The following is a 24,169-nucleotide window of genomic DNA, read 5'->3' on the forward strand; positions in this document are numbered from 1 at the left end:
TGTGTTATGTATCTCAGATGGAAAGGTTTAACATTATTACAACAAATACAATATAAAATGCTTTCAGAGTTCCTACGCAAGCTCACTGTTCATAAATTCTTCTAAGGCACTCTGAAGTTGTTAAAAATAAAGAAGGAAGCTGCCTATTAGACCCACCTCAAAGCATATAGGCATAATTCTCTCTTTTAGGAGAACACCAAATTGTAAAAAACAATCTTATATTCTTCCTAAAAATTAGGGAGCTAGATTGGCTTAGTCATGTGGGAAAATCTTCACATCTCCATTAGACTTACAAAACTACAAGTAGGAAGCATTAACTGTGATAATATATTAATATTTTGTATCATTATTTTTAGTAGAGATAAGGACCATAGAAACCACTTTGATTTCTATGTGTCTTGGTTTTCAGAAATTGATGTAGTGCATGTTTTTAAATAATAAAAATGGATTTAGACAAAGAGAGTTGAGATCCCTAACATGGGACATCAATGATGGGTCAGTTCCAGAGTACAGAGTATTTTATCTCCAGACAAAATGAACCACTGGTGTTTTTCTAAGCCTATATAATCTATGTATAAATGCTGTTACACAAAAGATCAGCTTTAAGTAAGGCAACCGAGTAGTAAGACAGAGCAGTCCTTTTGCTTTAAGAATGAAATGTTTTGTTCAAATTTAGGGTCAAAAATAGATTATAGAAGAGTGATTGGAGGCTGAGGTTGGGTGGGTGGGGGGGAAATGATTATGGTTGACTCTTGAACAACAGGCAGGTGAGGGGCACTGCCCCCTTGCACAGTCACAAATCCATATATAACTTTTGACTCTCCAAACACTTAACTACTAATAGCCTACTATTGACTGGAAGCCATACCAATATCATAAACAGTCAATTAACACACATTGTGTATGTTCTATGTATTATATACTGTATTCTTGCAATAGTCAGCTAGAGAAAAGAAAATGTTAAGAAAATCAAAAAGAGAAAATTCATTTCTAGTATTGTACTGTACTTATTGGCACCATAAGTTTACATTGTTTACAAGAGGAATCATCTGTCAGTACCTACATCAATATTGTCTTATATGATAGAAACACTGTAGATGTTATACATATTAACACTGGACATCAAGTATGAAAATATAAAGTGAAAAATAAATTCATATTTATTTACAGGCATAACAACTCATACACTGATATTAAAGAAGCACTAATATGATTGCTTTAAGGTAGTCTAGTGTAATCCACACAATTGCTTCATGGTCACCTAGCCTATACACCAGAAAATGAATTATTATACATTTTTATGGCATACAGTATTACAGTCATACTCATAATACAGTATTGGAAACACTGTTACTTAAAAAAAACAAAAAACACTTACCTGTGATGATAGGCTGATACAAAGTTTTTCCAATTACGAGAACAGTATATAATACGGTAATGTAACTCTTTGAAAGAAGTTATAACACAGTAAGAAAACTAAGGCATTCTTAATTTTATATTAAATATCACACACTTTATGTAAGGACAGGCTATCTACTTCCTCACAAGCCTTGCACATGATGAATGCTCAGTCGATGATGATGACACAAAACATACCATTCTTGCATGAAGACACTCACACACGTACACACAGGTAAGTTTATTAACTGTACAGCATGATGATTATTTACTATTCACTAAGAGGAAGTGGATCATCCTAAAGGTCTTCATCCTTGTTGTCTTCATACTGAGGAGGCTGGTGAAGAGGAGGATGAGGAGGGGTGAGTCCTGCCATCTCAGCAGGGGCAGAGGAGAAAGAGGAGGAGGAGGTGGAAGGGGGGGCAGCAGAGGCAGGCATACTCAATGTAACCTTACAGAAATACTTCTTAATTTCTGTCCAACTTGTTTGCTTTTCCATTTTTCTAAAAATGTTTCTATACAGTACCAATCCTTCTTCCACCATTTGCTTTAGCTTTAGTGCCTGTATCATAGAAGGGTCCATGGTGCAAAAGAAGTCAAAAGCAGTCGTAAATAATCAGAACTTTTACCAGATTGCCTCGGGTCCGTTTGCTTTCTGGCACTGCTTCTACGTTTTCTTCCTCGTCATCTGGCACTGTTCGGAAGTAATCAGCTCCATCACCTTGTCTTCTGTTAATTACTCTGGTGTGGTATTTATGAGATCTTGAATCCCTCCAAGATACATATCGTGAAACCCTTCACTACCACCACCACCACCTTTTTTTGCAATATCCACCACCTTTTTTTGCAACATCCACAACTTCTTTCAAGATTTCCTTGATTGGCTCTGTCATATTTTATGGTAGTAAGTAATAAAATAGACTAGCATCTACATATACTTTTTTGCATTCATGAATACCTAAATATTCTTAATTTTTTTTCCAATATTCTAGGCTACATGGTTCATCTGTGAGTTCTTCCAAATTGTCGCAATCTCCAAAAAAATTTCCAGTATACATATTTATTGAAAGAAATCCTACATATAATTAGACCTCCACAGTTCAAACCCATTGTTTGAACTGTTGTTCAAGAGTCAAATGTGTACATAAACTATTATATAAAATGCACACGTGTGCAAATGGATTGACAGATGCATTGATTTAGCATAAAGAGATCAACGGTACGTAGATTAAACCCATTTTATTTCTGTGTGGTTTTCCAGTCACTAATACACAATTAAAATCAAGCCAAATCATCAACTACATTTAACTTTAAAACATCACAGAATTTATACCAAAACTCTCATTTATAAATATAATTGTAAAACAGTAGTTTAAAATTACCAGCAGATACTATTTGAATAGGCATATATCTAAATCACATAATCACATTTACTAGAGAGAATATATTTCAACTTCAGGATACAGTAACCATTTATTTTAGCCTTAGTAGGCTTTTTTACAAACTACGACATTGAGAAAAAATATGTTCAGGATGTAATATGTGTGTAGGCCTCACAGAGCAAAATTGTTTTTTAGTTACATACAAAATCCTTGCATTTTCTCAATCAATCTGCAAATTACCTGAGACATAAGCATTATTACTCAACTATATAAATAAACTAAGACTTGGAAATATTAAATAATTCATCCAAGGGTGCTCATGAGAGAACATGGCAGGTTTGATCACAACTCTTAACTGCAAAGTGCTTGTTCTTTTTACTTCATCATATATGTATTTTTGACAAAAAGCATGAGAATCATAAAGTATGAATTAAAAATATTTTAAGAGGTTTAGATTGACTTTGTTTTTAGACTTTCTTAAATTTTTCAGAAAAGGTTTCACTCAGTTGTTCAAATGCTAAGACCACATTGTCTTCTTCATTATCACATAGTTCACGCAAGGAAACACTGTAAATGAAAATAAATGTATATGAAGCACCCATTTTAAAAGAGGCGTTATTATTAGACTGACTTTCCCCAGGTAGGCACAATTAAGTAAACCTCACCATGAATTTAACATTTTTCAAATTACCATTAAATTATTAAAAAATTTGAAATTAGTGTTTGAAATATGTAACACACCTGATACACTGAATGGTGAGTGAAAAATCTTTCAACAACTGGTAAGCATCTCCTTCATTCAGCCTAAACAAAATAACATTTGGAAAATTAATTGTCTAGAAACATTTAAGAACATCTTATATCATGTTGAAGTGTTGGATCTGTCAATCATAGGTTACGTTTGTCTGTCAAGATGTATTTACCACAATCAGTTTTGCCACAGATTCCCAGATGATGATTTAACCTGTGGCAATGGTGATTATGAATTCAAGAGTCACAAGTATCACAAACACAGATAATAAACACAGAAGGCTGACAATCTCAGGAGAAAACCAAAGCAGGAAAGTAAAGCTCAGGAGAGTGAAGGCAAGATAAAGTATCAAAAGGGAAGAAACAAATGAATTACTTACTAATAGCACAACTGCTTTATTCACAACAATGAGTCATATTTTTAAAAAATGACCAATATTTCTCAAGAGTGTCAGAAGTTTTAACTACTTCAGTTCAATACAGACTTAAAAAAAAGGAGAAAAAAATACAATCTAAAAAGGCATAATAAAAAATACTGTTTACTTTTTAGATATAGCTTAAATGTAAATATTATGAAATTATTCTTATATGAAAAAAAAATTATGTAAAATGCATACTGAATTCCTGATTGGTGTGACAGAATACCCCTCCCCACATCTAGATTCTCAGTGCCTGAGCCAGTTTCTCCATTCTAGGTAAATCCAAGAGGGCTTACTCCTGCATACTATTTTTGAAACTAGTTTCCCTGCCAAAGAACTAAAACAATTGCCATGTTTTCAGTCCTCAGATGTATGAATTACATATTTTTTATATAGTTCTCTCAGATAATAAAGAGCATAACAATATTTGTTATTATTATTCAGTTTTAAAATATCTAGTAAGGAATACGTAGGATATTAACACATAAAAATGTAACTGTGAGTATGTGAAAATGTTTGTATCTGTAGAGTAAATCTTTATGTCAAATGAGTCAGCCGAAGTCCCAAGATTTTGCTAGTAAACCGCAAACAAAAATAACAAACTCTTGCCACTCGTCTCTAAGAAAAAATTCCAGTATCTTCAGCATAATTAATCTACACTTGAAATTATACAGTCTTTTCCCTAAAATTCATTAAGTTCATCCATTCAATATATAAAGATGGAGACAGAGATCAACATAGAGATGGAGATGGAAATGGATCTAGATATAGAAATAGAGATTGAGATGAAAGAGAGACATGGACATGGGTGTGGACATGGAGATAGAGACAGGGGTAGAAACAGACATAGATGGAAATAGGTAAAACATACCTGTTGTCCTGGACTAATCCTATCAAGGAACCATGCTTGTAAAAATCAAGTGCATACGCATTAAGTGGCATTCTTCTTCCTTGGCTGTCAAATTCCTGTGACAACAGCACAGGAGCCTGAGCATGACGGATACCAATTGTGCGCAGAATGAGCTGCAGAAATATGATGCTTCTTAATTGCTTGTTTATACACAAAGAAAGCTTATAATTGATTACACTGTGTTTTGCAGTTACTTCCTTAACCAACATTTTTAAAGCACACTGTTCATGGTGAAGGAAGAGGGTGTCTTTCATACACACTGGGGTGGTGCTATCCTAACCCAACCTAGAGACTGACTTGGCTCTCACGATGAACAATATTTTCCTCACAGCATACTGATGGCAACTTCAACCATCCAGCCTAGAATATCGCAAGAATCCCTAAGAAAGAAAAGCTGATTTAAACATTTGTTATTATCTTAATTGGTGCAGGTAATATCTTTATAAACAGAGTATCAGGGAGCCAGTGCCTTATGTCTCAAGAGAAGAGTTCAACTGAACAACTCTAATAATCTTTATAATTCAATTACCAGAATACAAAGGAAGGGGAGGAAGAAAGGGAAAGAAAAAGGAAAACGAAAAAAGGAATAAAGCAAATGAATAGTTTCCAGGCCTGTTCCATTTTTTAAAACTACATGGGGCCAATAGGAACTCTAGTACACTGCTAGTGACAGTGTAAACCAGTACACTACATTCTCAAATGACTTGTTTGTAGCTTGAAAAGGTACTATTATTAAAATTTCTTGGCATACTTTTATCCCAGTATGATCCAGAAATTTTTTTTGACCCCGGAAATCCAGAAAATGTATACTCAAAGGAAACTGTTGCACAGGTATACTAGATGTTTATAGCAACCCTGTTTGTAATAGCAAAGACTAGAAACAAACACAAAAACTTATGAACAGGAGAACAGGATCAAAAGGTTGTTTTATTTTCACATTATGAAATATTATTAAATAGTAAAAATGAAAATTAGAGCTTCATGTCACAACATGAATCAATCTTACAGACATAGTATTGCGTGCAAAAAAAGCAATTTCCAGGAGACCACAGTATGTATTTTTTTACTTTTTATAAAATTCAAAAGCAGCAAAAATGAAACATGATTTTGGAATATGACTTTTTTTTAGGAGAATTAAAAGCACAAAGTTTAGGACAGTGGATATCCTGAGGAAAGAAGAGAGAGACGAGTGAAGGAAATAGAGGAAGAAGACACGGGTGTTCATTTCAATTTCATGTCTTATAGCTTAGCTACATGCCATTTAAAGATATGTATGTATACATATTTAATGTTACACTAAAATGTAACAGACAACACAACAAGCTAAATAAGTTTTAAGAGATTATAATTTACACTAGTAAAATTGTATAAAGTGAATTGAGTACCACAAAGGGCACGTTACACTCCAGTAATTCTCTGGAAATATTCACCAGTGCAAGATGCTTCAAAATAGATGACATAGATCCGACCCCTTCTCTCTGGCACATCATCAGGAATAACTATGTGCCTGAGCCAGTCCATGCCCTGGACGTTACGGGTCACTGATAATTTCTGGTGACTGTGTGACAATAAGACATAGACATTATGTTCTGTTGTAACTGTATCTGTGTCCTTCCAAAACCCCATGGAAAAACTTGCATATGGAAAGGAAACAAAGTGAATGGCACATACTGTCCATAAGTTTGTACAATAGAGAGAAGGGAATATTACAACACCTAACAATTAATATGTTTTTCTTAACGTCGCTAGCTACAAAGCTCTTATATAAGTAATTAATTGTGGTCATACAAATGAAATACAGGAAAGAATCTTTATAAATTTATTGCTTTTGCAAGCTAAAGTGAACTCCTTTATTATTTCTATGCCAGAATTCTACATTTTCCAAGGGTACTTTATTATAAGACACCACTCAGATAGAATTGTCCATTTAAAATGCACAAAGGTCTCTACATACAGTTTTTCAAAATTGTTTTAAGTGGCACTGGACTATTTTACATAATAGAGGACGGTCTGATTTTGGAATCAAATGGAGTTGAGACATCATTCCATAATATCGAATGTAACAAAACATTTTCTTTCTCAAATTTTATATTGATATAAATTAAACTTCTATAATCTCATTCCAATACTAAAATGGATTATTCGGCATATTCCAAATGTGTCCAGTTCTTTGTTCTCTATCAAGGATTACCAGTACTTATAGTAATACCAGGAAAGCCTGAAGATCACTTTATGTGCTCTTTTCACAGCAATCCTTTGTCAAGCTCCCCTAAAGTCTTCAAAGATTGAAAATAACATAGCAGTCCTGGAAGTTTGCTATAATGGATCAGAGTCCCTTAGGTCAATATTGAGAAACTGAAAAGATACTGGTGCCAAGAGTACCTATCCCTGGATATTTCTGTTCATTAACCTGGATTTTTTTTTTTTTTCAATTTGGGAAAGTTGAAGTCCTTTCTAAGCTGCCTGAAAGTAGAAATAACGTTTTTTTCTTAAAGACATTTTATTTATTAATCTCATTTTCCACTTACATGGTTTGAAGTTTCTGATTGAAGCAAATCACTGTCACAGTTCCCAGAGAGACAAACAAATGGAGAAATAGCTACTCTTCCTTCCTTGCAGTTCATCAAGTGAGACACAAGTTGAGAGTCTTCACATTCTTTACCTGTGAAATCTGGCCATAATAGGTTGGGATAGATTCATTTTTAAATATTAGCCAAATTATCAAGCCTTGCACACCTGTTCTAGATCATGCTACAAGGGGAGCCATTCAACTTTCCAGGACGTACATCATGATGAAGACTGAGTAAGCAATATCACATAAAGTGAATAGCGAATCTTGGCATAGAATATATTCAATAAATGTTAGCTATTAATATTACTATCAATATTATATACTTTTGTTTTATGCTTTAGTTGCTTTGATCAACAGGTAATAAAAGACTAAATTTAAATTGTATACTTTTAACACAGAATTATTATTACCTTGGTACTTTTTCCCACTAAACTCAAACTTGACCTCTGACTCTTTCTAGACAGGGTATTTATTCCAAGTAGCCACTATCAGTAGGTTTGGAAATGGCATATGAAAAGGAATATTTTTTCAATTCCTATTCTTATAAAGCATCAGATCAGGCATTCAAACTTGGCTTTAACTTGTAATGGAGGCAATATATTCACACACTCCTATTTTGCTTCCTCTGGGATGCTCAATAACAGTGTCCCACTGTGATTGTCTGCTTTTCGTTCATGTTACTTTCCATTTTAATTGGGTTCAGAAAGCTACAAGGTCTAGCTCCTTGACTTTTTCAGGAAATTATTACCCACAGCTCAACTCTTTCCCTTTATCCCAGTCCACCTTTTCCTGTGTACTTTGCCCTAGAAGAGTTCCATCCAATAGCTTTTGATAAACAAGAGCAAAGTTTAATAGTGTAAACAAGAGCAAAGTTTAATAGTGTATGTTTATGTGCTAGGTACTATTTTATAATATTCACTTAATTATTTAACTTAATTATTTAAAGTTCACACAAACTAGTTAGATAATGTTATATTCTTTCTCATATATCTATAGAGGAAATTGAGGCACGAATGTGGAGTCACTTATCCAAGGTCTCACTGTTAGTAAGTACCAAGGCCATAGTTTGGACCCCTGTATCTGCCAAGAGTCAATGTTCACGAATACTATGCATATTTCCTGTCAAGGAAAAAAGTGACAGAATAATCCCTAGTTTTTCTTCATCTCATAGATGTCCTTACTCCATTTTCCAGGAGTAACCCAAAAGCAACCTTTAATAAAGATGCTTTATAAATGACTCTATTTAGTTTCATTCTCCATTGCCCTTTTAACTTCAAATAATCACTTTCTTTCTTTGGAAGTCAGAAGGAATCCCCTACTAAGACAGACATATTTTCAGGGCTCTGTTCTTCTTCTGGGAGAAAATACTCTTAGGCAAGAGGATTTATTCTTTAAATTGTTCCACAATGAAAGTAAATTATACTTACTTATGTTTGACAATGGCAGTTGATGTTCCTGTTTCATATCAGCCAATTTGGAAACAATGAGTAGGAAAGAGGCAAAGTCCTTTGTAACTTGTGTGTTATACTCATTTAAAGCAGCATTAAAATCCTCAGGGAGATCCTCAAGGAACACCTAAATTATAAAGGAGATTATCAAGAAAACCTAGTGGCCAAATATTTTTTCAGCGAGTTCTCTATACCTTCCTTGAAAACTGAAACTTTGGAAGAAGGGCAAGGAACACTGCAATATAATTCTATAGTTATCTATTTATTCAATAATGTAACTGTTTCATTCATTCATCTTTCAATTTAAAGTTAAATTCATTTTTGTTTCTATTGGCATTTATTAAAATCAATTGTTTTACTGCTAAAAACGTGCTTTCACACTACTTAATTAAAACCATCTTTTAAACAGAAGCATGCCTTCAAATGACATTTTAGCTTATGCATAGTTCAAAAAATCTAGTGCTATGTTTGGAGAGCAAGCGACAATATAAAATACATTTGCATGCCTGGAATAAACCTCCTTTGACTGTGAGGATTTTTAAAACCTCACTGGATTCATTATGCTAATATTTTGTGAATTATTCTACCACATTATAAGTATTTTTAGATACAGTAGATATTCATTTTTATCTACCCACTCATTATCTTTTCCAGGGTTCTTCACATCCTTCCATATTTTCATGTTCTTCAAGTTTAAACTATTTTTCTGTCTGCCTAAGGTATAGGATATTTCTTTTAGCATAGACCTTTTAATGTGCATGCTGCTTGCGTGTGTGTGTATGCACACACACCAAAAATACCTGCTAGAACTAATAAACAAAATCAGCAAAGTTGCTGAATAAATATCAACATCAAAAAATCAGCTGTGTTTCTATATATTAAGTATCTTAAAAGGAAATTAAGGCAATCTCATTCACAATAGCATCAAAAAGAATAAATTACTTACGAATAAACAACCAAGGAAGTGAAAGATTTTTACACTAAAAAGTATGAAACACAGATGAAAAAAATGATAGCAGACACAATAATGGAAAGGCATGCCATGTTCATGGAGTGGAAGAATCAATACTTTAAGATGTCAATACTTCCCGAAGTTATCTGCAGATTCAATGCAATTCTTATAAAAAATCCCAATGACATGTTTTACAGAAATAGAAAAATAATCCTAAAATGCATATGGAACCACAAAAGATCCTGAATAGACAAATTGATATTGAGAAAAAAAAGAACAAAGCTGGAGGCATCACACTCCCCGGTTTTAGAATATATTATAAAGCTAAAGCAATTAAAACAGTATGGTACCAGCATAATGACTGGCATATAGATCAATGGAACACAATAGAGAGTCCAGAAGTTAATCCAGGTATATATAGTCAGCAGATCTTTGACAAGGATGCCAAAAATACCTAATGGGGAAGGATAGTCTCTTCAACAAATGGTGTTGGCAAAACTTGACATACACATGTACAAGAATGAAACTGGACCCTAACTATACACTACATAAAAATAAACTCAAAATGGATTAAAGACTTAAATGTAAAACCTGAAACTGTAAAACTCATAGAAGAAAATATAGAAACATTGGTCTTAGCAATGATCTTTTTTGATGACACCAAAAGTGCAGGCAACAAGAATGAAAATAAGTAAATCGGACTATATCAAACTAAGAAGCTCTGTACAGCAAAGGGAATAATCAATGTGTAAAGGTATTTCCAGAATAGAAGAAAATAGTTCTAAACCATCTATGTGATAAGGGGATAATAGCCAAAATATAAAAGAATCTCCTACAACTCAATGACAAAAATAAATAATTTTTTTTAAATGGGCAAAGCACTTGAATAGACATTGTTCCAAAGAAGGCATACAAATGGCCACCATATATATTAAAGTTCTCAACTTTACTAATGAGGGAAATGCAGATCAAAACCACAGTGATATTTCACCTCATACCTGTTAGGATGGATATTATAAAGAAAGAAAGAAAAAAAAAAGAAACGTGTTGAGAAGGATGTAGAAAAATTCGAACCCTTATACATTGTGGGTGGTAATGTAAATTGGTGCAGCCTCTGTGGGAAACATATGGAGGTTTCTTCAAAAAATTTAAAATAGAACTACTATACGATTGAATAATCCCAGTTCTAGGTATAAATCCAAAGAAAGTGAAATGCAGATCTTAAATAGATATATGCACCCCTATGTTCACTGCAACATTGTTCACAATACACAAAATATGGAAACAACCCAAATGTCTATCAACAGACGAATGGATAAGATTATGTGGCGTACACACACAATGGAATAGCAGTCAGTCTTTTAAAAAACGAAATCCTGCTATTTGCAACAATATTGTGCTAAATAATATAAGCCAGTCACAGAAGGACAAATACTGCATGATTCTACTTATCTAAAATAGTCAAACTCACTGAAGTAGAGAATAGAAAGATGGTTGCCAGGGGCTCCGTGGAAAAATAAATGGGGAATTGTTTTTCATTGGATATAAAGTTTCTATTGTACAAGATAAATAAGTTCTAGATATTTACTCTAGGACATAGTACCTGTGTAAACAATATAGTATTGTAAACTTTAACATACATCAAGAGGATAAATATAATGTTAAGTCTTCCTACCAAAAAAATAAGTCATAAGGAAACTTTCGGAGGTGAAAGATATGTTTAGTACCTTGGTTATGGTGATGATATCATGGGTGTATGCATATTTTCAAACTCATTAAGATTATACATTAAATGTATGCAATTTTGTGTATATCAATTTTACCTCAATAAAGTAAAAAAAGAGCAGACAAATGCATATCCTCTTGCTATTTTATTAAACCAATTACAATATGCTTACCCTGTTTTAAATTGTGTTTAACATATATGTTAAGTATATGTATACATTTATGTATGAAAATAAACAGAGAGGAGTGAAAATATTTCCTTTTATTTTCTAGCTTCCATTATTTTTATTAACAAGTCAGCTGTCTATTTCATTATTACCTTTTTCAAGGATATGTCTATTTCAGTTTTAGTGGATTTGTGATTTCCTCTTTGTTTTTGATTCTTATTAGTTTTAATTTAATGTTTATTGATATTTATCCTTGAAGTTGACTACACTTTTGAAACTATGGAGTGCTATCTTTCATCAACTTCAGAATTTCCCCAGCTATTAGTTTTGAACACTGTTCTGCCATTTTTCTCCCTCTTCTTCTGGGATTCCTCCTATATAACATTAAACATTAAATTTACATGTCTCTTATGCTTTCTGCTTTTATTTTCACTTTTTTCTCCCTGTGTGGACACTTTCTATTGAGCTGTCAATCCACTGATTCTGACTTCTGATATATACTATATTCTGATCAGATATTATATTTTTCAATTCTGGAATGATAATTATCCAGTGAAATTATCTAATCTTTCGTCACTTTTGCCTATCTCTTTCCCTGCTTTCTTGAACATATTAGTCATACTTAAAGTCCTTGTATCTTAATTCCAATATCTGGTTCATCTGTGTAACTACTACGACCTGTTTTTCTTCCTGCTAAATTGATAATATATTTTTGCTTACTCACTTTTTTTAGTTTTGGGGGTTGGAGGGGACAGCTATTTTTGTTTTTGTTTTTTTGCACCAGAAAATGTTGATAAAAGGACCTGATAGGCTTTAAATGATTATTTTAGTATTAAATGGTTAGTATTTTCCATCCAAATGAGTTCCCCCATTTTGTGTTTAGCCAAGTGAGTGAAGATGTGATCACCTCAGTCCAAGTATAGATCAAAGTGGGTTGGTCCTGTTTTCTAGTTTTAATAAGTCTCAGTCTATACCTGATTTATCTCTGTTCTGAGGTCATGGTCCTTTTGGGATTCCAAGTATGAAGGTGGTGGTTTTCAGTCTTCTCAGCCCTAAAACACGGCCAAAAATCCACCTCTTTCCTGCAGAGCTTCCTAACTTACTTTCATACCTTCCAGCCCAAAATCGCTTCAGAAATGTCTTGGGGTGGGGAGGGGATACTAACCTGTAAATGCAGACCTCCTCTCTAGTGGATTTTTACTTAACAAATGCATTAAGATAACAAAATATTTGGTGTAGAATCCAAAAGCTTCATGCAGACTTGGTACCCAGGAAATGTTCTGTGGTTAAAACTCGCTATGTCTCTCAAGTTTCTAGTCTGTTACTCCAGTCCTATGCGGTCACTAATAGCTTTATTCATTCTTTTAGTTTTGTGTATTTTGCTTTGTTTTGATCTATCTCATAGGAGAGGCTCTCTGCATATGCTCACTGCAATTTTCAACCCATGTTGAGAATAGACAAATTCTTTGGGAGAAAAACTATGGTTGGAGATTCCTATCACACCTTGGATAAGCTCTTGCCATTTTATCATTTTAGCCAATCTACTCCTCATTACTTCCACAGCTCTGTTGCAATAGGAGTGATGGCCACCTAAAATATCCTACCTGAAAATAAACAAATTCCCAATCATCTTTAAGAAAAAGGGAGGGAGGAAGGGAAGGAGGGAAGGACAGACGGAGAGACACACACACACAGGAGGCCTCTACTCATAACCTTTTATTGCATTTTTTTGTAAGAATAAAGATACTGACTTTTCTAAGTTAAATATAAATTTATTTAGACAAAAAATTAAATGATAGTTCAAGAATGTACATATGATTTAAAAGTGTAAAGATGATAGGTCAATGAATAAAGTTGTATTCACTGGTCTAGAGAAGATTCTGTGAGGGCTAAGATTTGTAATTTGACATTGTGGGGTTAGACAATATAGATTAACTCATCCCTTTTTGTTCCTTGTCATCTTTTACTAAGGCTATTTGGTATATCCAGCCTATCCCACTTTTTCAGATTCTAGTGGATTACATTAATAAGAGTATTTGATGTTGATTTAATGATAGGAAATCATGATCAAAGAAAATGTTGCAAATAAAACTGTAAAACAGTTTTCCTGCTTTTAGTCTATGTAAGTCAAGGGATGATTTCTTAGATGACTATTCTAATAATTTTTCAGTAAGGACATATAATTCACAATATATACTTCCTGTTCATAGACCTACCTCAAGGTTAAAAGATCCTGGAGACTATAGATTCAGTGATGGGAACTATTAGTTCACTTAATGTACAGTTACCTACACTTTTGTCTTTAACCACTGAATGCTATAATTTGATACAATCAAATAGAAAACATGAGCAAAATCTTTTATTTTTTTCCTCAAGGCATTTAATCTTTAATAGATTTATAGGGGGAGGCTTATGAATTACAGATTAAATATAACAGTAATTACAGAAAGAACAAATTATTATACAAAACAAACGAATCCTAGATTAACAAAATTTGACTGTTGCTAAATCATTTATGGTAAAATTTATTTATCTTAAATATTTAATGTTATCAGAATCATAAATTTTACCTTTGATTGATAAAACTTGACAGCAGCATCTTGGAACTTTGATGGAAGAAATTTTCTTCCAAACAGATGTGCCAATACTAACACTAGCTTTTCCATAACATCTTGAGAAAAACGTTTTGAGCCTGCACAAAACAAAGTATCTTGTTATAAATGTTAACCCAATTTTTAATATTTAAATTGAACGTTACATTGCATTTCATTTCATGGAAACTAAAACTTTTTGACAAATATAGTAACTAAGGAACAACTATTATCTGTGGCAGTTTTATGTCTGTGCCTTCTTTCTCATTCTTACTGCTCCCACTTTAGTTCAGATCCTAGTTGTTCCAAACACAAATTGCCTTATTTCCATACCTGGATTCTCCTTTCTTCTGTCTACGGTCAGTTTTACTAAAACATTGTATGGTCACATCTCTCACCTACTCAAAAATCTCTGATTGCATCTCAGTGTCTCATAAACAAAATCCATTCTCCTTTGCCTAGCATTTAAGGCTTTCCCAGCTTTATCTCCCTTCCTTACCCTCCTGTCACTCAGATTAAGATAGGGTCAACTTGACTTGCTCTTTATCCATCACAACACATGAGAGCTTTACTATAGTGGTTTAAAAGGTGCTACATTTAAAAACTTGGGCTCTAGAGTTAGACTACATATATTTGAATCTTTGCTCTGACACTTACTGAAATTTTGTGACCATGTCAATTTATTTAATTTCTATGTACCTCAGTTTCCTCAATTAAAAACTAATGATAGCCATATTATCTGCCTCACAAAGTTATCAAATTTTCTATATCCATGTTTGTAACTGCATACACTGCCCTCTCCACATTCACACACAGAAATGAACACAAACAGCACATCCTGTTGCCTGAAATTATTTGTCCTCTTACAGAGCTTTTGGGGTGGACAGAATTTTTCAAATACCCTTGTTTCACAGAACAATGCATGTTCAGAGCACAGTGACTAGAACTATTGTGCAAAATAGAGTGTTTCTACCAGTTAATGATAGAAGATAACATTGTAAAAAGCACATTTCACCAGGCATTAGGAACTCTAAAAAATTTAAGCACAAAGAGGGAAACATTTCTTTTAGGAACACAGTTTAAGAGATCTATTTAATTATAAAAAAAATTAAAAACTGTGTTAAATGGAGTATTACATGGCACTGCAAATGGAATTCATAAAATATTTACACAATTATTGGCAAAAACATATTTAAGGGGAAAACAAGATTCTTGCTTATGCAATAAATATATTACCAGCTATTTAAATACAGTATACAATTAAAGTCAAAGAAAAAAAGAATGCGAAAAAGTACTCGAAATACTAATAGTAAATATTTTTTTGATATAATACTTTCCTATATCCTTTTTCTATGATGAGCACACACTAAATTTAATTAAAACTAAATATTTATTTAAAAATTATACATTATTTAATATGTTCTGAATCCTGGAGTCAAGGAATCACTGAAGTTAATAAGAAGTTGACATTTTAAAATAGGTATCACAAAATATGGCTGTCTCCCATATAATCTATATTGTAGGTATATAAAAGTATATTTTTTCTAATTTGGTATCTAAATTATATGAATATTACCTTGTATTCTCGTTGTAAAAAAAAAATATTCCTGAAGCGCTTAGCTTCTGTTGCTAATTTTAGACTACACACAGGAAACATCAAGCTTACCTTTCTGAGTTGGCTGACAGAGATTATGGAAGAGGCCTCTTACAAGAAAATTGACAAAAACAAGATTAGAAGGCTCATGATAATGCAAATGTGATACAAGTCCAGCAAACCCCATCGGATTACCTTCTTGACTTAAATAGCCCTACAGAACAAAAATAATTCATTAGTTTCAGTCAACTCAGCACACACATTAATCAATAAGTAACTTATTAAGAGTAACTTTAAAATAGTACTTAACGCCAATCTAAGAGATCGACAATCATTACCTGGCCCAATTTTGATAATTACATCAATTATAAGTAATGTTAATCATTGGATATAACTATCTGAAGACTACAATTAGTTCAGCATGATAAGAAATAGAGATAGTACCAAACCTATTTCCCAAAAAGGCAAAGTACAGTCATACCTCTTTCACCAGGAATTGCAAAGAAAACAAGAAGTAAAGTTTTAACATCTCCATGGTTCTGGGTTGTTTGAAGGACAGCAATGAATGCTTTAGCACTGACAGCACCTTTAAAGAAGAATACCTTAATTCATACCATGTTCGTGATATGAAATACATTTGTAAAGTATAATTTAGGAATATTGTAATTTAAAACTATTTTCTGTACATTACGATGTTTTGACTTAAAACAAACAAACAAAAGAAAAACATTCTGGCTGGGGAGAGACTACCATTCCCAGGGTTAGCTAGTATATAGAAAGATAACAACTTGCCTGAAAGCATGCTTATCCTATGCAAACCAACCAATCCCAAGTTTATATTGTTTCCTTACTTAACTCTCACAAACCAAGCCAATATTTCTCCTACCCTAAATCACCCCAGGAACAGGTACCAGCCAGCTAGAGACCACTTATATAGCCCCAAGCCCTCTGGAATCTAGCAAATTCTAAACTGTTTACTCTGCCCTGTCTTGTCTTTGCTGTGGAAAACTCCAATAAAGGCAGTGGCCTAACATTTCCCCCTGCTTCCGCCTTCTGCCTCCTGACCACCCTTGATGTCTTCCACATGCAGTGCTGCATGGCATGCTGTGCCTCCCCTCTCTAGGACCCATGCGTATAATCTTTTGTTTTTCTGAGCTGCTCCTCTGTTACCTGTTGTGGACTGATCATCACATAAGAGAATATAAATTAGCATAGATATTACCCGTATCTATTATACCACACAGATACCAGCAATATGTAAGTTTCAATTAGATGTCATATTATTGGCTTGACCATGTTCTTACATGGCAGATCCTTCCTTTCACAAAACAGAACATATAAAACAGAACCATCAGAAAAGAAGGATATTGCCAAATAATCTGGTAATGAATGTGAATCGAATTTACAAGCTTCTAGCTCTTGTATTGTTCTGGACGAAAATAATATATTATATTATTCCATGTCCTAAAATATCGTTGTAAAAATAATGGGACTAGGTTGATTAAAACCAAAGTAATACAAATATTGCTTGGTTTCCAGTGTAAAACAGCATTGAGGTAGCAATTCAGACATCTTTTAACTGCCCACTAAAATGTCTATGAGGTTTCAACAAAAGGCAAATTTCCCAAGGTCACCAAAATTTAAGCCTTTGGGCATGAGAATTTACAGGAACCAACTCTGCTCATTGAAAGGCCAATGGACTAGGAAGGAAGGGGTAGGGGGGAAGGGAAGAAGGTGGAAAAGAAGGAAAGAAGAAGGGGAAGAAGGGGGTGTACTGTCCATCATCTTTACTTTGGGTTGATACTTTTTGAGGGTCCCCAAAATGTCCTTTCTTGTAACCTCTTTTCTCTCTTGCTCTATGCTTAGTTCATAGATGGTAACAGACAGAAAACAGCAGAGTAATATTAGAGTAAAAAATTGAATGACATAAAGGAGTGATGCTATGCACATATCTGAGGGAAGATTTTAGAAGCAGAAGAAACAAAGTCATGGTTCTCAGACTGGAATGTGCCTGAAAAACATTGGCTTTTACTCTTCAAAAAGAAAAGCTGACCTATAAAAATTGTTTCTTTAGCAGCAAAAAAATTTACTTGAAAATTATTTGGCATCCTCAATGGATGTCAAAAACTACGACCTCTATGAGACAAGGCATAATAAAATAAGGTAAATGGACAATACAAATTGCCTGGTAAAAAATAATACATTATTGTTGAAATAATATGATATGAAAGAGTAATATATGAAATAGCACTAAAGAATTTCAGAAAACTGCAAGTCCAGTAGCAGAATTAAAATCCACATTTATATTACTAAAAAGCAGAAGTAAAACTTTGGAGAGCTGCTATCAGCAATGTGGAAGATAAATATCATATGTTCTCTTACAATGAAGAAAAACGGAGAACAGAAAAAGAATTCGCGATTTAAAAATTATAACTTTTCCTGAAAAAGAAACTCAACAAAGTTAAAACAGAAGCAAATATCAAAATTTAAGAAATATTTTCTTAGTTCCCAAACTACCTGAGCATTGCGCTATTCAAATATACTTAACATTACTGAACTGTGTACACTTAAACATGTTTAAATAGTAAATTTTATGTGCATTTTATCACAATAAAAAATATCTAAGTATGCAGATTGAAAGTTCTCATCATATAATAAATAAACCATCAATAAAAAAAAGGACCCACAAAACAGAATAATCTGGGGATAAGATTTTGAAATACAAGGATTAAAAAAAAAGATTCATATATCACATAGACAAAAAAAAAAAAAAATCAAATTAATTCCAAAAGAACAGGAATAAACATGGTGCCTCTAAAGGAGACTCTATAACAGAGTCTAGTCCTTTGTAATAGTGAATGCCAGAAGGCAATGACGCTATCTTAGTTTGATAGGATGAGCAAAAACAATATTCTCAGAATTGTATGTCCACACTTAAGAGCCTTTTACGTGTGAAGGTTACAGATAGATCTTCTCAATATGCCAAGGCAAACAATAAATAAATCACGCTGATAACCTTTTTGGAAAAAATTCAAAATGTTGCTAGAAGATGTTTTCTTCCCTCCTATATAGAGGTAAAAATTCAGAGTTCGACAGGAGGAAGTTTTGGTCTGAAATGCTGTGTGCCTGCTCTAGAAGACCATCAACCAACATAAGAGACAACTCAGCATGGAATGCCTGAAAGAATCCTCACTTCAGCAAACTATCTGATTTAACTGGGCATAGTAATCAATATACAAAAAAAGGGAAGGGGGTCCCTTTCACAAGGCATCTTCAACAGGATGAAAATCAAATTATTTCATTATGAATTTTAAATCTCTCATGGGATTGGATGTAAAATATTCATCTGTGAAAAAACCTTCAGGAAAATTTATAAGCATATTCTGAAGTCCAATTAAATATAAATATGTATCAGTGTTTAAAAAACAAATGCACATCCTGCCTAGAAAAATGACTTAAAAACATACCAAAATGGTGACGTGATTGTCTTTGGATAGTGGAACTAGGTACGGCTACGTTTTTCTTCTTTCAGCTTTCTACATTATCCAAATATTATCTGATGATCTTGGGTTACATTTTAGGAAAAATAAACTCTTTGATTACAAAATCATAAAAACAGGATTTCTGTTCCTAATGCTGGAAACAGGAAACTAACCCAAATATATTATATATATATATATATATATATATATATATATATATATATATATATATTTTTTTTTTATTTTTATTTTTTTTTTTTTTAATTAAAGTTTACTGGGATGAGAATTGTTAGCCCATAGCCAGCACCCTTCACTACTCTAGGACAATGCCTATCATTCGTGAAAACCATAATCTTGGATAATTCCAAATGTCCATCCAGCCACAAACTCTATGACTGATAAAGGAGACAAAATTAATTATTATTCTCCCCCTCCACCCAGCCCCAGTCCTCTACTATTTAAGACATTACAAAGCATTACAGACTGATGAAATTGAACGTTATTGCTCAGACTTCTAAAAGAACAGCAGAACTGACCCCAGGCAGGCCAGTAATGAGCACTTAACCTTAGAAAAGGTCAAACTCAGTACCTTGGCCTTGGCATCCTCTGGGTCATCGCCCTTTGAAGCCAGTAGCATGAGTCGCAGGACCAGAGTGATGCTTAAGGGGAACTGTCCTCTCAGCTCAGGAACTTTGGACTTGATGAGTTTTTCTATTTTGGGCAATGGAATGTTAAAAAAATAGACATCTCCCTGCAGGTCTTGACCTCGTCTTCCAGCACGTCCAGACATCTGGAAACAGAATAGAAGCACAGTGTAAAACTTATCTAAATACTTTATCACAATTAGAATTGAGACTTTACATTGGTTTGGAACAAGTAAACTGTGCATATGTCCAACTATTAAATAATTGAAACTAAAATCCAACTATGTAGCATTCAGGAAATTTACCATGGCTGAGAAAGAGCTGAAAAGGAGATATTTATCGTTATTATCTACTTATTTCATGCCAAAAATTGTGCTAGATATTTGTATAATATATATAAAAAAAAACAAAAATAAAAAAACAAGAAAAGACCTTACCCTGATTTCAAGTTCACTTACAGCTGAACTTATTACATCAATTCTTTCCCTTCCCATCTTTTCTTCCCTCATCCCTTTCTCTCTCACTCTCTCACACACAAGTGTGTTAACTTACAAATCACCAGAAAATGTGTGTACAAATTGAGGAAATATATGAGTAAGATAAAATTCAGAAACACTATTTGTAAAAAGCAAGTTAAGAACAAACTCTTTTCAGAAGTTATATTAGTTCTTAGTTATTAAGTGCTTAGAATGTGCTAAGTCGTGTGTGTGTGTGTGTGTGTGTGTGTGTGTTCAATAAAACTTTATTTACAAAAACAGGTGGCAGGCCAGATTTGTCCCATGGATCATAGTTTGCTTATCTTGCAATAAAGGGTGCAATAGACGGGATTATTTTATTGTTGATGGTTTTTATAGATTTGTCTTTCTGTCTTTGTTATAGCTTTCTTTGCAGTTTTTATTCTTATGATCACAATAATGGCTTTTACTTTACCAGTCATTAACAAAACACTGAAACAAATAACTCCACCCTCAAATGAGAAAGTTAGAAGTGGTATAGGGCTGGCTTAAACCAGTAAGAAAGAGTCATGGAAGGTAATAATCACAGTAGCTAAAAAGTAAATGGCTTCTACCATGTGTCAAGCACTGAAATATTTTATGCATATGGACATATTTAACTATTAAAACAGCATTATAAAGTTTTTTTTTGTTTGTTTGTTTTGTTTTTTTGTGTCCTTGCCTCCCTTTGCAAATGGGAAAAATAAGGCACAGAAAGATCAGGTGACTTCTCATGGTTGCAAAGTTTATAGGAAGTAGTGCAGTCAGGATAGAATGTGCTAAGTCCTTTAACCGTTTTTTTTTTGTTTGTTTGTTTGTTTTCTGTTTTTTATACAGACCTCACAACAACTATATGAGGTAAATCTAATCATTATCCTCAGTTTACAATGTAGAAACTGGGACATGGGGAATGTAAGAAACTTGCCCATAGGCAAACCAGGAAGTTGTTTGGGAATCCAGGATTCAAACCCTGACATTTTGACTCCTAAGTTCAGTAACTGAAATATCATAACACCCTGGCTCCAGAGCCCTAAATATGAGATTCCCAAAGTTGATATGGAAAGATAGTTCATGTACAGCATAGAAGCAGGAAAAGAAAAAAAAGGACAGGGATTGGTAACGTGGTGAGAAATGAGGATGTTATATTTGGTAGGAACAAGGGCTATAGGGGAATAAGAAGTGTTTATAGAGGTAGGGAAGGGGACACTTTAATAAAAACTTCAATGTTGGATGATATATCCAAATTTAACGCCACTAGCAAAAATAGTCATTAAATGTTCCCGAGCAGGGAAACCATATGAAGACAAACTATTCTGCATGCAGGAAATAGTAGAGTAATGAAAACTGAAAATCAGGAAAATTGTTTTAACAATACAAGGCCAAGAATGTATGATGAAAGATAGTGGAAAAGAAATTGAAAGGCAAAAATTAAATACTACCACAGGAGGCTAATGAAACGGGATTTGTAATAGACTGTGTATCAGGAGCAAAGAAGAGAGACACATTAGTGATAACTCCACAGCACAAAATCCTGTGCACAGGAAGTGAACGAGTAAGTGCTTATGAAGCACCTTCCATGTACATCTTTCCTACAAATCACTTCACTTAATTCTGGCAAATGCTGTGGAGTAGTAATTATCATTCCTGTTCTGGTGATAAGAAAGAAGGATCAGGCAGTTTAGATATCTCACCCAAGGTCATATAGCTGGTTAGTGATGGTCACGTAATCCCCAACTCATGTGTTTTTCATTATACCACAGCTAAAAATGACAGTCAGGCATGAATGAATGTCAAGGTATCCTAGCCCATAAATTGCAGCATGTTTATAGGTTAAAGACTCACATTATTATAATAATTATTATTATTTACTATTTTATGGCCATATTTTAGCAATGCAGTAGAGGATTTATGCACATCACAATACCTGTCTGTAATTTAAAGCATCTAGATAGATTGAATTTTGAGCAAAAACCACAGATTTACAAGGCATATTGATTCCCAAAGCAAGTGTTCCGGTAGCTGTCACGACCTAGAAAGAGAATAGAACAATTACCTCATGAAAAAGGATTTCTATAGAATACCACATAGTTTTTGAACTTTGAACTTCAACTAAACCACAGTGGGAACACCAGCGATACTAACCATATTGGTATTTTTGCTATTTCACAAACACATCAAGCCCATTTCCAGTTCAGGGCCACAGCAGTCACTCTGCTCTGCACATAATATTGTTTCCCAAATATTTGTTTATTTGGTATGTCTAGTTCTCTGCTCAAATGTCAAAAGAAATTTATGGACGACCATATTCAAAGTAAACCACGTCTATCATCATTATTTCTCTTCCTCCCCTATATTATTCCTCTTCATAACATTAATGACAACCTGAAGTAATATTATTTGTTTGTTTAATTGTCATACCACAGACGCCAAGCCCCATTCAGCATGGTATCCCCATGCTGAAAAGAGTACCTGACACGTGATAGGTGTTCAATAAATGTTTTTGTTTTGTTTTTAATAAATAACTAGAAAGGGAACTTCCCTAAGACAGGATAATAATACTTTTACAAACCCACTTGTGGGCAATTGCCTACTTCATCACTTCAATTTACTTGCAAAGGTTTTTTTTATGGCAATAACATATTAAAGTAATAAAAGCAAAGTAAAATTTCATTTCTTCCCTGAATTGCCATGGTAACTGATGAGAAAAGGAGTAGGGCAAACTTTAAAGTTTCCTAAATAATCCACTTTTGCTTACTTTTTTCATATAATGCTGGGTATTTCTAATTGCCCTGTCTTTCCCTTTATATTGATTATCATACATGCCATGATTAATGTTAATGGTAAAGTATACAAGGCAATTTTCTCTAATTAATCTGTAACAGAGATAGATACATCTGTCAAAATGTAACATGCCATTTATTAATTGTTTACCTAAAGGTTTTTAATAAGAACAAAAATGGGAAAAGTAAGAACATTAAATTTAGAACATAACTAGAATAAACACCTTTTTGAAAATGTGTTCTTTGTAACAGTTATCACTATTTCCATAGTACCATTTCTAGGATGATCTAGCAACTACTATTTAACAGATATTATTTTAGACACAGGACATGCTGATCAAAACATGTGTTTCTTTCTTTCAATACATAGTCATGTAGAAAAGTTTGTCCCCAGTTGTTGACTTTTAAAATAAACAACTAAATTGTTATTAGTTAAGAGAAAAATTTAAGCCAAGTTTTTCATGACATATTTGGGGTTTTTCCAGGTTAAGATTTGCCCTTTAACTATAGTATCAGATTTTCCTCAACATTATTTATTAAGATTAAAAGATACTACCCAGAATAGCAGAATCAAGCTCAGTCTCAATCCCTCTCTCTCTCTCTCTGTTACACACACACACACACACACACACACACACACACACACACCACACACATACACATACCACACACACAGATATAATGCATATCATACAAAAATTTAACATGAATAATTTGAAAAAGTCAGGGTCTATTTTTAAATATTACTCAAGTTCTAAAGTAACTAGGAAATTATATAAACTCTCTCTGTGAATTGATCTTGACTAGCCCCATATATCCTAATGGAACATACTAAATAATACGTAACAAGGGATTGGTATG

General features: G+C 33.4%; 1 protein-coding gene across 1 annotated transcript in view; it reads right to left on the reverse strand.

The window, feature by feature from the left end:
• Positions 1–1,137: 1,137 nt before the first annotated feature.
• LOC109447280 (putative ATP-dependent RNA helicase DDX60) overlaps positions 1,138–24,169 on the reverse strand; it is an 85,385-nt gene continuing 62,353 nt past the window's right edge. Inside the window, exons 29-38 of the mRNA XM_019731470.3 lie at positions 22,453–22,557; positions 19,980–20,180; positions 16,390–16,494; positions 15,981–16,122; positions 14,294–14,415; positions 8,859–9,006; positions 7,388–7,530; positions 4,821–4,972; positions 3,522–3,584; positions 1,138–3,347 (exon numbers count right to left, since the gene is read on the reverse strand). Coding sequence (XP_019587029.3) covers positions 3,248–3,347; positions 3,522–3,584; positions 4,821–4,972; positions 7,388–7,530; positions 8,859–9,006; positions 14,294–14,415; positions 15,981–16,122; positions 16,390–16,494; positions 19,980–20,180; positions 22,453–22,557 — 1,281 coding nt within the window. The 3' untranslated portion in view covers positions 1,138–3,247. The remainder of the gene's footprint in view (positions 3,348–3,521; positions 3,585–4,820; positions 4,973–7,387; positions 7,531–8,858; positions 9,007–14,293; positions 14,416–15,980; positions 16,123–16,389; positions 16,495–19,979; positions 20,181–22,452; positions 22,558–24,169) is intronic.

The sequence above is a fragment of the Rhinolophus sinicus genome, chromosome 15 (assembly GCF_057876585.1).
Source record: "Rhinolophus sinicus isolate RSI-liver-muscle chromosome 15, RSI-T2T, whole genome shotgun sequence".
NCBI classification, from domain to species: domain Eukaryota; kingdom Metazoa; phylum Chordata; class Mammalia; order Chiroptera; family Rhinolophidae; genus Rhinolophus; species Rhinolophus sinicus.